This window comes from Triticum urartu, chromosome 2A (assembly GCF_056163025.1).
Source record: "Triticum urartu cultivar PI428250 chromosome 2A, HENAU_Tu73, whole genome shotgun sequence".
Taxonomy (NCBI): domain Eukaryota; kingdom Viridiplantae; phylum Streptophyta; class Magnoliopsida; order Poales; family Poaceae; genus Triticum; species Triticum urartu.
The window spans coordinates 109,707,009-109,721,805 of NC_141874.1; the positions used below are offsets into that span (position 1 = coordinate 109,707,009).

General features: G+C 43.5%; 1 protein-coding gene and 1 long non-coding RNA gene across 2 annotated transcripts; both read left to right on the forward strand.

Annotated features, from left to right (window-relative positions):
* Positions 1-4,965: 4,965 nt before the first annotated feature.
* Positions 4,966-7,048, forward strand: LOC125536101 (cytochrome P450 709B1). The gene is made up of 4 exons (XM_048699239.2): positions 4,966-5,336; positions 5,412-5,635; positions 5,733-5,977; positions 6,086-7,048. Exons 1-4 carry the CDS (start codon positions 5,063-5,065, stop codon positions 6,885-6,887), a joined length of 1,545 nt encoding a protein of 514 aa, XP_048555196.1. The 5' UTR covers positions 4,966-5,062; the 3' UTR covers positions 6,888-7,048.
* A 3,457-nt stretch (positions 7,049-10,505) lies between these two features.
* LOC125536102 (uncharacterized) lies at positions 10,506-11,908 on the forward strand. Its single transcript, XR_007294917.2, has 2 exons — positions 10,506-11,003; positions 11,456-11,908. It is a non-coding gene; the product is annotated as an uncharacterized LOC125536102 (long non-coding RNA).
* Positions 11,909-14,797: the final 2,889 nt, after the last annotated feature.

The window sequence follows — 14,797 nt, forward strand, 5'->3', positions numbered from 1 at the left end:
CGCGCTTTAGAACTGATTCGAAACTTAGCAGCGGTCAAACCTATGAATGATTCTGACATAGATGCGTTGGGAGTCAGGGTGCTCGATAATTTTTGTGCGGATCTTGCCCCATCCCTTCCCGAGACAGAGGAGGATGATGGTTCTATATCCCTAAGGGACACTACCCCTATCGAGTCTCAGGTAGTTAGGTCCACGGAGCCCGGTTGTGAGGACCGGGTGGAGGATCAAAGCAAGCCTAAACGCAAGTGGAAGCGAAAGATTTATCCAGCTTCGGCGGTGCGCAGAAGTGCTAGGAACCATACTACTAAAAAAATCATGATGAAATATGAGAGGAATCTTTTGGAATAGCAGAGGACCGACAGACTTGGCTAAAAGAAGGTTTCTAGTGGATGCTTCTATCGAGCATATGTTGGATTTTATCGCCCTCTCTGAAACTGGAAGAGATAATCTCTCTCCCCAGTTTCTAAGTACTTTATCAGGAGGTGTCGATTGTGATGGCATTGCCTACCTCCGAGAGGAAGATCAGGTGGGATCTTACTTGGGGTTAGATGTGATTCGCTGGAAGTCCGAAGTGTGGTTATGGGAGATTACGCCGTCAAGTTTCGGGTTAGATCGAAGGCCGATGGGTTTAATTGGGCACTGGTGGCGGTATATGGCGCCGCGCAGCCAGAACTCAAACCAGATTTTTTGGCGGATCTTGTTCGAATCTGCGGTTCTGAGCAGCTTCCAATCTTGGTTGGGGGCGACTTTAATATTATTAGAAGGAGAGAGAAAAAGAACAATGATAACTTTGACGGCAGGTGGTTTTTATGTTTAATACCATTATTGAAAGTTTGGATCTGAGAGAGATAGAGCTTTCGGGTAGAAAATTCACTTGGGCTAATACTTGCCAAACCCGACGTTTGAAAAGCTGGATCGAGTCCTCGCGAGCGTCGAATGGGAGCAGAAATTTCCCATGGTAACAGTCCAAGCGTTATCGCGCGCAATCTCCGACCACACCCCTTTGCTGGTGGACTCTGGTGAGGCAACACATGTGGGGAATAAAAATACCTTTTCTTTCGAATTGGCGTGGTTTGAAAGAGAAGGTTTCTTGGATCTGATAGCCAGGTAATGGGCTAAAGATGCGGGACTGAGGACTTCTGTTGAAAGATGGCAAAATAAGATAAGACACTTAAGAAGTTTCTTACGTGGGTGGGCTAAGCATTTTAGTGGGATTTATAAGGTTGAAAAGGAGAGGCTCCTTACACTTATTCAGTCCCTAGATTTAAAAGCCGAGTCCACATTTTTAGAGACCACGGAGCTACATGCTAAAGTAAACGCGGAGATGAGATTGAAAGAACTCCTGTGAGAGGAGGAATTGAAGTGGGCATTGCGAGCTAAGGTTCACAAAGTTGTCCAAGGGGACGCTAACACTCAATTCTTTCATATGATCACCAATGGCAAGCACAGAAAGAAAAGAATCTTTCAGCTTGAGCAAGACGAGGGGACGATTTTAGGACAGGAAAACCTAAAATTATACATAACCAATTACTACAAGCAGTTGTTTGGGCCTCCGGAGAATAATTTCATATCCTTGGATGAGTCGAGGGTCGAGGATGTTCCTCAACTTGCTGCGAGTGAGAATGATATTTTGACTGCCCCATTTTCGGAGAAAGAGGTGTTTGAAGCTATTTCACATATGAAGAATAATAAATCTCTAGGGCCGGATGGATTACCGGCAGAGTTTTATAAAAGATGCTGGCATATTATTAAAGAGGATTTGATACCGATGTTTCATGATTTATTCTCTGGACAGCTTCAGTTGTTTCATCTGAATTTTGGAACGATAACTTTGCTTCCTAAGAAAACAGAGGCCGTGAGAATTGAGCAGTTCAGGCCGATCTGTCTTCTTAACGTAAGTTTCAAAATTTTCACCAAGGTTGGGACTAATAGACTCACGCAGATTGCGCACTCTGTGGTGCAGTCGTCCCAAACTGCTTTCATGCCGGACAGAAACATCCTAGAAGGGGTTGTGGTCCTTCATGAAATGCTCCATGAAATTCACACGAAAAAATTAGACGGGGTTGTTTTCAAAGTGGATTTCAAGAAACCGTACGATAAAGTCAAATGGCCATTTCTTCAACAGGCCTTGCGTATGAAAGGTTTTGATAGGGCCTGGAGACACCAGGTAGAATCTTTTATGCAAAAAAGGAGTGTTGAATTAAAGTGAATGACGACATAGGTCACTACTTTCAGACACATAAAGGCCTGAGACAAGGAGATCCGATGTCACCTATTCTATTCAACATAGTAGTCGACATGTTGACGATTCTAATAGGAAGGGCTAAGGATGATGGTCAGGTAGGTGGCCTGGTTCCTCATCTAGTTGATGGAGGTGTGTCTATCCTACAATACACCGATGATACTATCATCTTTATGGAGCATGACTTGGCAAGAGCGAGAAACAGGAAGCTGGCGTTAAGCTTATTCGAACAATTGACCGGGTTAAAGATTAACTTTCATAAAAGTGAATTGTTCTGTTTGTGAAGAGCTAATGAGGAACAAGATGCTTACAAACAATTGTTCGGGTGCGAATTGGGGTTTTTACCTTTCACATATTTGGGTATACCAATTCATCATCGTAAGCTGAGAAATAGAAAATGGAAGTGCATTGAGGATCGATTTGAGAAGAAACTGAGTTACTGGAAGGGCAAGTCGATGTCATACGGAGGCCGATTAATTCTTATTAATTTGGTTCTCACGAGTATGCCCATGTTTCTCTTGTCCTTTTTTGAGGTACCAGTTGGAGTTCGGAAAAGGATGGACTTCTATCGATCCCGCTTCTTCTGGCAGAGTGATGAACTTAAGAGAAAATATAGACTCGCTAAATGGGATATTATTTGTCGACCGAAAGACTAAGGGGGTCTAGGTATTGAAAATCTTGAGGTGAAGAAGATATGTCTTCTCAGCAAGTGGCTGTATAAGTTATCTGTAGAGACGGAGGCGACATGGGCGCAGATTCTGTGTAATAAGTACCTTCATTCTAAAACTTTGTCCCAGGTGAGAGTGAGGCCGAAGTACTCGTCTTTTTGGAAAGGACTGATGAGAGTTAAATTAGTTTTTTTCAATAGGACAAAGTTTATAGTCGGAAATGGTAGCACTACGAGATTCTGAGAGGATACATGGCTAGGGAAAACACCCCTCGCGCTTCAATATCCTTCACTTTATAGCATTGTTCAACGAAGAGACGCTTACATTGCGACAGTACTTCAGTCCATTTCTCTCAATATTCACTTCAGGAGGACGCTAACCGGAAACCGTTGGGAAGCCTGGCTCCATCTTGCGAGGATACTGATGGATGTTTAGCTTTCTCAACGGCCCGATCAGTTGTGCTGGAAGCTGACTAGGAATGGAGAGTTTACGGTTAAATCCATGTATCTGGATGTTATCAATTCTAACTCTATTCCTAGTTCGAAACATGTTTGAAAAGTCAAAGTACCTTTGAAAATTAAAGTGTTTATGTGGTTTGTACATAAACAAGTCATTTTAACTAAGGACAACTTGGTAAAACACAACTGGATAGGATTTACAAGATATAGTTTTTGTGATCGGGATGAATCCATCAAACACCTCTTTCTTGACTGCCCTTTGGCAAAAAAATTATGGCAGACGGTTTACATAGCCTTTAACATTACTCATCCGAATACTATCAGCACGTTATTTGAGACGCGATTTGACGGAATAGATTCCGAAACAGCAAGACACATTCGTGTAGGAGTATGTGCTTTGTTATGGGCAGTATGAAACTGCAGAAATGATTTGGTTTTTAACAGAACAACAAATATTCATTTTTTGCAGGTTATCTTTCGAGTCACTACGTTGATTCGTATGTGGTCGCTACTCACTCCGACGGAGGCCAGAGAGCGTATGGTTACTGGATCTATCCGATGGGAGAGGGTAGCACGGGCTTTTTTTAACCTGTTTGGATGACGGTTATGTAATAGGATAGGCAATTAGTTTTCCTATCTTTTTTATGCCAGCCGGTTGTGACTTTTACTTTTATTTTTTCTGCTCTTTGTGAGCAATTTTTGCTCTTTTATTTGAGACATCAAGACTTGTGCTGAACATATTTGTTTATTAATTAATTTGGCCGTATGCGTCATTCTGATGCAGAGGCCGCGGAGCTCCCTTTTTTGGAAAAAAAAAACTCACCGAGTTTGGTAAATGGACAGCGAGCAAAATCAGAACCACCAAAACTACAGATTGGAACTTGGAGGATTTTGTTGGCCACATCATCCGAGAAAAAGGCCCTCACCGAATCTTCATTTCAAGTCCCACTCTCCTCATCAATCAAACAGTGGACCTTGGCCGAAGCAGGTATTGCGTAAAGGGGCCGAAGTAGTGCTGGAGGGATCGATCAAACTCTCCTCATCAATCAAACACTCTCCTCACGTACGCAGTTACGCCACGAGAGGCGCGTTAAAGGAATATCTCTATGCAGGCATCAGCATCTTGTTCTACAAGGACCATGTTTGTTTGACAAGGAAATAGATTCTTGGCGAGGAAGAGAAGTCAATCGTGATAAATCAGGTGCTCAATCTAGTCTAGCCATGTCTATGTTGACAGCCTCTGTTGTGTGCTCAAAAGCACCGTGGATTGCTACGTAGTACTATATTTCAACCCACGTGTCGTTATCTAGAAGCCATCTTCTCAAAATGAAAGACGTTTTGTCTAGAAGCCAGCCAGCCCCGTGCGGATATGCCGTCGATGTCGACCAGCAGCTCCATGCGTACGACGGCTTCCCAACAGCCGGAGTCCATCCAGCATGGTCCGGGGCTCTACTTGCACGCGTCACGGCTGATCTCACAGGCGCGTGGGTCACATGCATGCGCGTGGCCAGCAACCCCAAGTTTTACGTGCCATGGTCAAAGCGCAGCCGCGAACGGCATATAAATACCCACCTCCCCCGACCAGAGTCTCACAACGGAAACAAACACATTTCCCGGTCTCAAACTCACAGAAGCAGAAGCGTACGTACAGTACAGGTCGCTGTTCCTGAACCCTGAGTGACCACCGGTCCACCATGGGTCTTGTCTGGATGGTGGCGGCCGCCGTGGCGGCGGTGCTGGCCTCGTGGGCGTTCGACGCGCTGGTGTACCTCGTGTGGAGGCCGCGGGCCATCACCCGGCAGCTCCGCGCGCAGGGCGTCGGCGGTCCGGGCTACAGGTTCTTCGCCGGGAACCTCGCCGAGATCAAGCAGCTCCGCGCCGACAGCGCCGGCGCCGCGCTGGACATCGGCGACCACGACTTCGTCCCCAGGGTCCAGCCGCACTTCCGCAAATGGATCCCCATCCACGGTAAAAAGCCGAGCCTGTAGATTCCTCTCCTCTAGCAGACCTAGTTCGTGATCTCACGCCATTTCCCGCTTGCAGGGCGCATGTTCTTGTACTGGTTCGGAGCCAAGCCGACACTGTGCATCGCCGACGTGAACGTGGTGAAGCAGGTGCTCTCCGACCGCGGCGGGCTGTACCCCAAGAGCATCGGGAACCCGCACATCGCCCGCCTGCTCGGCAAGGGGCTCGTGCTCACCGACGGCGACGACTGGAAGCGCCACCGCAAGGTCGTCCACCCGGCCTTCAACATGGACAAGCTCAAGGTACGCCAGCTCCAGCGCACACGCGTTGACGTCTGTGTCTTGTTTAAGCATGCCCAATACGTATGACTTGCGCTAACTGTTAGTATTTGTGTGACAGATGATGACGGTGACCATGTCCGACTGTGCCGGGTCAATGATGTCCGAGTGGAAGGCAAAGATGGACAAGGGCGGCAGCGTGGAGATTGACCTGAGCAGCCAGTTTGAGGAGCTAACCGCGGATGTCATCTCCCACACGGCATTCGGAAGCAGCTACGAACAAGGGAAAAAGGTCTTCCTCGCGCAGAGGGAGCTCCAGTTTCTTGCCTTCTCCACCGTTTTCAACGTGCAAATCCCAGCATTCAGGTAATGCATCTTCTTCTTCTTCTTGTACCATTATTGGTCCGAATCAACTCACAACATACATTTTCACCAAGCAGAAATTAATCTATGTGTGTTTGTGGAATTAATCAGGTACCTTCCAACTGAAAAGAACCTCAAAATATGGAAGCTTGACAAGGAGGTGAGGACCATGCTGATGAACATCATAAAAGGCCGCCTTGCCACCAAAGACACCATGGGCTATGGCAACGACCTCCTCGGGCTTATGTTGGAGGCGTGTGCGCCGGAGGACGGGCAAAATCCGCTTTTGAGTATGGATGAGATCATAGATGAGTGCAAGACATTCTTTTTTGCCGGGCATGACACCAGCTCGCATCTGCTCACATGGACCATGTTCTTGCTGAGCACGCACCCCGAGTGGCAGGAGAAGCTCAGGGAGGAGGTGCTAAGAGAGTGTGGCAACGGTATTCCCACCGGTGACATGCTCAACAAACTGCAGCTGGTCAACATGTTCCTACTAGAAACTCTCAGGTTGTACGCACCTGTATCGGCCATTCAGAGGAAGGCGGGTTCGGATCTCGAGGTTGGTGGCATCAAAGTGCCCGAAGGCACGTTCCTAACGATCCCCATCGCGACGATACATCGCGACAAGGAGGTCTGGGGAGAAGATGCCAACGAATTCAAGCCTATGAGGTTCGAGAATGGAGTGACAAGGGCCGGAAAGCACCCCAATGCATTATTGTCTTTCTCCAGTGGGCCGAGGTCATGCATAGGGCAGAACTTTGCAATGATCGAGGCCAAGGCCGTGATCGCCGTGATTCTTCAGAGGTTCTCATTCTCCCTATCACCAAAGTATGTCCATGCCCCCATGGATGTGATCACGCTGCGGCCTAAGTTTGGGCTTCCCATGATCCTCAAGAGCCTAGAGATGTAAAAAAATGTGTATGGTGTTAAGTATAACACAAGGTTTTTGTATTATTTGACTGGAGTTTAGTTATGTTGCGCACTAGATAAGCTTGTAAAATTATCGATGTATAATGTTTCCTATTTGTAAATATAAATAATAAAATGTTTTATTAATAAGTTCTTGATTTTTCTTACCATCAGCCACCTTTATTTCCCCAAAGCATAGTCACTATCTATAGATAAACAAAAATTGCAAATTCCTTTTTATCAATCCTGACATGCAGGATGGAAAAGATCCATACAATTCAGTCTTACTTCTCCACTTTGGAAAATCTTCCTCAAATTGCACACAAGGAATAAATGCTATTGCTATTTTTCTAACCAAACAAATCATTTATCACTCATTTTATTTAGAGTGTAGATTTTTCTACGTTGATTGCAATTACCAGGACTTCATAATTTTTAGGACCGTTAAGGATCGCGATCCCTAAATGATGCTCGTTACGACAAGAGGAGAAAGCTTAAGTGTGGTTTGGACATTTCATCAAACACCTCATGTGTATAGGTGGTGAGAACAGAGCAGCACACACCTCCCACACGCCGGCCGGCCGGCCAAAAAACAGAGGAGTGAGCGGGCAGGGGCGAGCATATATATAGGCATCTCTTTAGTCCCGGTTGGTGTCTAGAACCGGGACTGAAGACGTCTTCAGTTCTGGTTCTAGACACCAACCAGGACTACAGGGGTTGCGCCAGGAGCGAGGCCCTTCAGTCCCAATCCGTGTCTGGAATCGGGACTAAAGGGGCCTGATGAACCGGGACTGGTGCCCGCCGAGGCCCGGCCGGCGTTCTGGCTGATGTCCCGGTTTGTAACACGACCAGGACTATTGCTCCGAACTGGTAAAAACCAAAGCCCTGTTTCCTACTAGTGCGAGCATGTCATATAACCTAAAGAGTGACAATAATCCTGACAAAATCATCATATGGCAGACTATTAATGATTGCAAAAATCCATCATTTTGCATCCGGTTCTTTACTCCTTTCCACAGCTTCAACCAGGTTCGGATCTTCAAAAAGAAAAAAAAACACTTCTTTGCAGAAGCAAAGGCAGAACTAGAACATTCTAAACAAAAGGGTACAAGCCAGAAGGAAACAACAACCATGGTTAGACCAAAATTTAGTAGAAGTGAAAAAACAAATTTGATCTTATGTACTACTCCCTCTGTTTACAAAAATAAGATGTTCTAACTATTTTTTTTAAATCGGATGTATATAGACATGTTTTAATGTGTTTATTCACTATTTTAGTCTGTATATAGTCCTTATTGAAATACACAAAACATCCTATAGTTGTGAACGGAGGGAGTTCCTTTTATATGTAACTAGATGATACCCCGCACGTTGTTGCGGGAATATTTTGTAACATATCTCAATGTGATTCATTGTATGAAACATATATAAAAGGATAAAATTAAACTACATATACTTTATTATGTTTGATCACTATATAGTTGTAAAATGTTTATTAAATATAAATAGAATAATAGAATAGAAATTCGCATGTTGAGATAGATCTTTTTTCATGCAGATTTCATGATGAAGTGGCATGCTTGCATGTTGCGAGACATATGATAGTGAATGTGGGGCTTTTCTCGTGCATGTTGTGCGATGATCTGGCATGCTTGCATGTTGAGAGAAATAGTTAGTGAGGGCTAGCTATTTAGATATAGAAGATAAGTATTCCTGAGCATTTTGCTTAACAAATAATTCTTTTTTCAAGTGTTCATGGGACATGCAGCTTACTAGTGTTATGCATAAAAAAAGAGGGAAGTGGAATTTTCGGCTCTCAATCGTTATTAGAAGTTTATAAATGGTTGCTCAACTCTAAAAAGTTCCTTGGACTGTTTTGAGTGGGTTTGGTGATGATGTCACCTGATTTTTAGTTTTTTTTTTGGGGGGGGGGGGGGTTCGGCTCTCATTCGTTGTTTGTTTATAAATTGTTGCTCAACTCTAAAAAGTCCCTTGGACTGTTTTGAGTAGTTTTGTTGATGGTGCGACCTAATATATTTTTTTGGGCGGGGGGGGGGGGGGGGGGGGGTCTCGGTCATTGCTTGGAGTTTATAAATGGTTGCTCAACTCTAAAAAGTCCCTTTGACTGTTTTGAGTGGTTTTGTTGATAATGTGACCTTGACAACATTTACAGTTGGAAGATATATTTCACAAAACAATATTGTATTACTCAATAAAAATGTCAAAATTAATGTACGGGCAATACAAACCTTAGGGCATCTTCAATATTGTCCATCAAATTGGACTCATTATCGATCCACGGACACGGATACGAGAGTTGTCCATCCAATGATATGCCTCAAATGTCCTTTTGCCAAATAGTGTTGCTATTTGTCTATATTTTATCATGTGATGTTCTCTTGTTTCCACAAAATAGCAACTATCACAAGTTGGGCCGGATTTCTAAAACTTGTTTTAATCACTTCTTCTGCCAAATAGCAGCGGCCTTCCGCCCTGTTGTATGGACGGAGAGGAGAGTGGGGTTGTGGTGTGAGGCACGTGATGACTTTTGATAGACCAGACGACCCCTAATAATGCGTGAGACTGAGTTTTTTTTAACAGAACACCGAGTATCTTTTTCGCCCAAGACAGGAGAAGAAGACTCCTAGCTAGTTCTCACAAGAGAAGTACCGTCAGATCGGGAGGAATTTCGGAGCAAGTTCTCACAAGAGAAGAACCGTCATTTGTCCTGTTGGGCTTGTTGGAACTCTGGCGGTTTTGAAACGAGTTTGTTCATCCATGGATGCACAGCTCGTGCCCCATCGATCGTCTATATGTACGTCACCATGAAGCCATGGGTCTCAATCCGAGAATCATAATCTAATCAGTCATGGGATCGCATTACGTCTACATATACGAAAACGCGCAGAGGACAAGCAAGCAACCAAGGAAGGATACCACCGTCCAGTTTGACATGCAGTCAAGCATTTGCGCCTAGAATGGTCCATTTAAACACGGCAATGCTACACTTACGTAAAGGAGCTACTTAAGTTTACGTATCAGCCAACATGGAAGAATAGGATTGGTGTTTAGGGGAGTGAGGGGCCCACCCCCCTGAAAATAGGGGGGGGGGAATGTTTAGATTAAGTTTGGAAATTTTCATAACCTTACGTTAGTCTTTCGTAGGTGTAGCATTTTCGATTTAAACATGTATACCCAATTTCCTCTTCCTCGGATGCTTCAGCTTAAACGTAGGCACATATTAGTGCCGTTGGTAGTCTAGTTTGCCATGTAGAGGTTGGCTTAAATTTTCCATTTACTCAAATATCTTTGACATGTAATACATATGTGCAAAGGGAGGGAGCTGGCATGAACACTGAAGATATGGCAATATTACAATTTACTAAGAACCAAATCGTTTGGACATGAAAAGTGGAGGTGGTTATTGCAAACGTCCACTTGACTTCAACTACTAGCAGGAGGGTTTTCATAAAATGCACATTAAGTAGCTTGGGATCCCTCCACTTGACTTTGTACCTTCTACAATGGATCTAATGCACCAGATTCGTTTTTCCATTTTTGCACCACAAGCTGCTTTTACAATAGAAAAGCAGCCTGTGGTGCAAAAATAGAAAAACTGGATCTGTTCCATTGGATCGGAGATTGATGGCCCAGATTTGGGTGCGGTGTTGTGTGTGCAAAATAGTCCCTACCTGATACCTAATTTGGTCCCGATGCCCCAACTCATCGAAATCCAAATCCCGTGGGCAGAGGCAGCGCACGAACCAAATCTTGTCCGAGGGCGGCGGCGGTGGCGGCCGCCCAAATCCATATTCCAAGTTGGGCGAGCGCTCCTAGTAGAGGTGATGCTCCTTCTCCCGATGGCTCCTTGTCGTTGTGTGGCTAGCGGCCCAGTTCGAGGCGGACCAAATCGGAGCTCATCAACAACAGCCTCCGCCCCACGGTGTGCTTGTCGCAGACTCCCTTCTAAAGCTCCTACACCGGTGGGTTTGTCGCCTCTCTCTCCCTCCCCCTCCCTCCCTCCATCCCCATTAACAACCCGCGTCCTCCTCCCCCTAGTCGGCAGCAAGCCGGTGGTGGTCTCCTCGGCTCCTTCCCATCCGGGCCGTGCAACGAGGTGATTCTTTTTCCTGGTAAATAGATGCTGATTTTTATTTGCTAGTAAATTTGTGCTACATCCCAATTTTACTATCAAGTTGATCTATGTTGCATCTCTCGTTCTATTTTTTGTTCATGTCAAATCTTCTTAGTGAACGATGCATAATAACTTCGATTTGATGATGTATTGCTACTGTGCTAGGTGTTTTGGTACTCTAATTTGGAAGTTTTATTTCGGTCATACGTAATTTGGAGAATGAAGTTGGAAGATTCAGTCCGGTCAGATAACTTTGGCATCTTGTAGTATAGAACAATTCACTAAAAAGTTTAATACTTGCAGTTCTGTATACAGAGTCAATAGCTCGAAAAGATGGAAAGAAAGTAAATTGATTCTGCTAGGCAATAACTAAAATGAAATTTGTGCATTTATCAGCATATCAAAATCCTGATTCATTGCTGAATTTGCTCCAGTTTAACAGAGAATAATAAGAAGTTTCCCAGTATATATGACTTATGATTCCCAAAGAAGGTGGCATCGAGGGTCGGCAAATTGTGCATCGAATACTAAGAGTCAACAATTGGAAGTGTCCTAGTATATATGCTGATACACAGACTGTTGCGATAGGTGGTGGCTCTCTGCTCCTTCAAAACCGACCTGTGTGACATGGTGCAAACCTAAAAGGCGTCACCATGGTGGTTAATTTCCCTGGTAAATAGATGTTATTTGATTTAGCTAGTACATTTGTGCTCGATCTCAAATTTTATTAGCTAGTTGATTTATGCCGCATCTCTATAGTTCTATTTTCTTGTACTTGTTCATGTCAAACCTGCTCATGTGGGAATGAAGCATATTGGTAACTTCATTTGATTATGTATTGCTACTGTTTATGGTGGTTTAAAATTCTATTTTGGTTTTCTGTTTCACTGTTAAGTACTCTGGAGAACCAAGCACAGCCATTTGTTTCCCTGTTACCGCATTTCACATTTTTCCTACAGCTTTGAGACATTATTATGAGTTGTGAGCCACCAGAAAAGTAAGGTTATTGCTTGTTGTTTGAAATATAAATGGTATCAGGCTACATGAGTTGTGTCAATTGATTTCTTGTTGTTAGTCTTCCATGTTGGTTTTCACTAAGAAAGATTGATCGTCATAGATTCTATAACTCATGACAAATTGTTGACCACAAGTATTTTGATGCACAAGTTGTGGACCGGATAAGTACTATTCCTTTTCTTGGCAAAACTATAGAAGAACTGTTGTTGTAGTCTGTGCCTGTAGTGATGATGTTATGGTAAGTGTAGAAATGACTATATGAAGCGTATAGATTTGTTCATGCTTCACAATGTCAAGAATAGACACTGTTATGTGTCTATTATTATACTTGGTACATGGTTCACTGTTATATTAGGGAGTGGCTCTGCTAATATTGTTCTTGCCGAACTCATTACCAGTTTTGAGTTCTTAATGGGAGTGCTTGTTCAACGGTGATTATCACAGTCCTTTAGACTTGGCATAGCCTGTCATGTACCAAGGTGGATGCAATTTTTGCTAGCAATCATTGATACGCGTCGGTGCTATACAAACGGTTTTTAACCCCTTTCCGCGATGGCATTTGGAACCATCGTCAAGTGAGTGTGGGCGGTAGGGGTTTTTTCCCACACGACCCAGAAATCATCGGGGATAGGCCCTTCTAGGACACAGGCTGAGGCAAAATGAGCTCGTGTGCAATTGGGCGAGGCATCGAAACCCAATCATTTCCGTTCATATGTACATCCCACATAGTGAATCCACAAAAACATTTCCGTTCGTATGTATATCACACATAGTCAATTCAAGGAATATGTTTCTGTTCATATGTACATCCCACAAAGTGAATACACAAAAACATTTCTGTTCGTATGTATATCACACATAGTCAATTCAAGGAATACGTTTCTGGTCTTATATACATCCCGCACAGTGAATCCAGGAAAAACGTTTTTGTTCGTATGTATATCACACATAGTCAATCCAAGGAATACGTTTTCGTTCTTATGTACACCCCACAGAGTCAATTCAGGGAAAACGTTTCCGTTCGTATGTACATCTCACACAGTTTTAAGTGTAGGCTTGTGTGTGAAAGGTGTAACTATCACACACGCTCAGCCTTGGTTAACTGATTGCTTTTATCAACTACATCACACGATTTGATGAAGAAAACTGTGTGGCATTGTGCTATCCATCACAAGCGCTTTTACTGCTAGAACTGTTTGCAAAGTTCCATCACACATTTAACAGGTTTATTAGTTTACAATTAATAATTCCAGTATTACCCAAATTCACATTTTATATTGAACAACTGTTTGCCAATTGCATATCAGACATATAAATATATTTTAACATCACAGTACGATAGCTACATGAAAATGGTGTAGTACAACATATAGCTAGTTTAACTTCATAAGAACAATATTAGAACAATATATTCATTTCCCTAATTGAGATCATCTAGGTTCGTCTTATCCACCTCTGCTTTCAGTTCAGTAAGAACCTGTTTTGCACTGGCCAACTGAGAAAGTGCCTCCTCCTTTGCCAACACCATCTTAGAAAAGTCTGATTTAAAAAATCTGAGCTTATTCTTCACCTTTCTCTTTTTATCCCGCATCTTCAAATATTCTTTAGCGTTAACAACACTTTCTCTGTTCTCTTCCTCATACATGCTCCAGAGCTTCGCTAGGCATATCTTTGAAGACTGTGTTCACTCTTGATCAACCCACTCCAAGTAAGAACACTTCCGTTTATTCTAAAATATTTAAAACTAGATCAGTAACAATTGTAGGGAAAATGGGTTCATAGCAACATAGAAAACCACCAATGCTTATTTTGAAAAACTGAAGAAACATGTTAATTATGACATATCTTCTCAAAAAGATCAATGTGCAAATGAATTAATTGCTAATGAGACAACAACCAAATTCTGGAAAATCAGAAGCTATAATTAACTACAACAACCCTACAAGTTCTTACTCATGTACAATAAATAACAAATTGAACATTTTATGAGGAAGTAAATATAACTGCAACAGCATAGCGACAGTGTTTGGATGACAACAAATTGATACTAACAAGTGTGTACATGCACAAATTTAGTAACATAGAAATAATAGCACTAAGGTCGTCCACTATGTATGCCAAAACTGGTGTAAAGACAATTGTTGCTACATCTCGCACCGGTGCCCTGCATTGGCGAGCCGATGCAGCGAAAAAATAGGGACCCGGACTCCGGAGCACCTAGTTGCTCCGATGCCCGGTTCCTTCGTGCCATAAAGATTTAGTATTTTACTGCTTGGCTGCTCGGATGCGTGGACCAAAGTTGGCTGCACAAACTGCTGAAGCGATGTCAAATAATTTTCTAATGGTACCGCTGATGAGTTGGCAACAATTTTAGATACTAGGTACAAACTGTGACACTGTCTTAAGATGTGTTTGGTTGAAGGTGTGGTATGAATGGGTTGAGACCGTGACAGTGTCTGAATCACATCTAACAAATGATTTGTAACAACGAAAGAGGGTCTAACCTTGTCTGCACATGCTAGAAACTTCCTCCCACTGTTCACAGATTCAAACGGAACTAGCTTCACGCATGGAGATTGATGGCGACAACGAGCAGATAGATCTTCAGCCACCCCTCTCCATTCGTTGCCACTGATGGTCCTGGGGAGCTACAAGAGGAAGAAGTGACTCAAATCGATCGCCGGATAAAAATCCTTCATTCCAAGTCATAGCCCGAGAGAGAGAAGAGAGGCATACCCGGGTGGTGAAGGAGTCGCCAT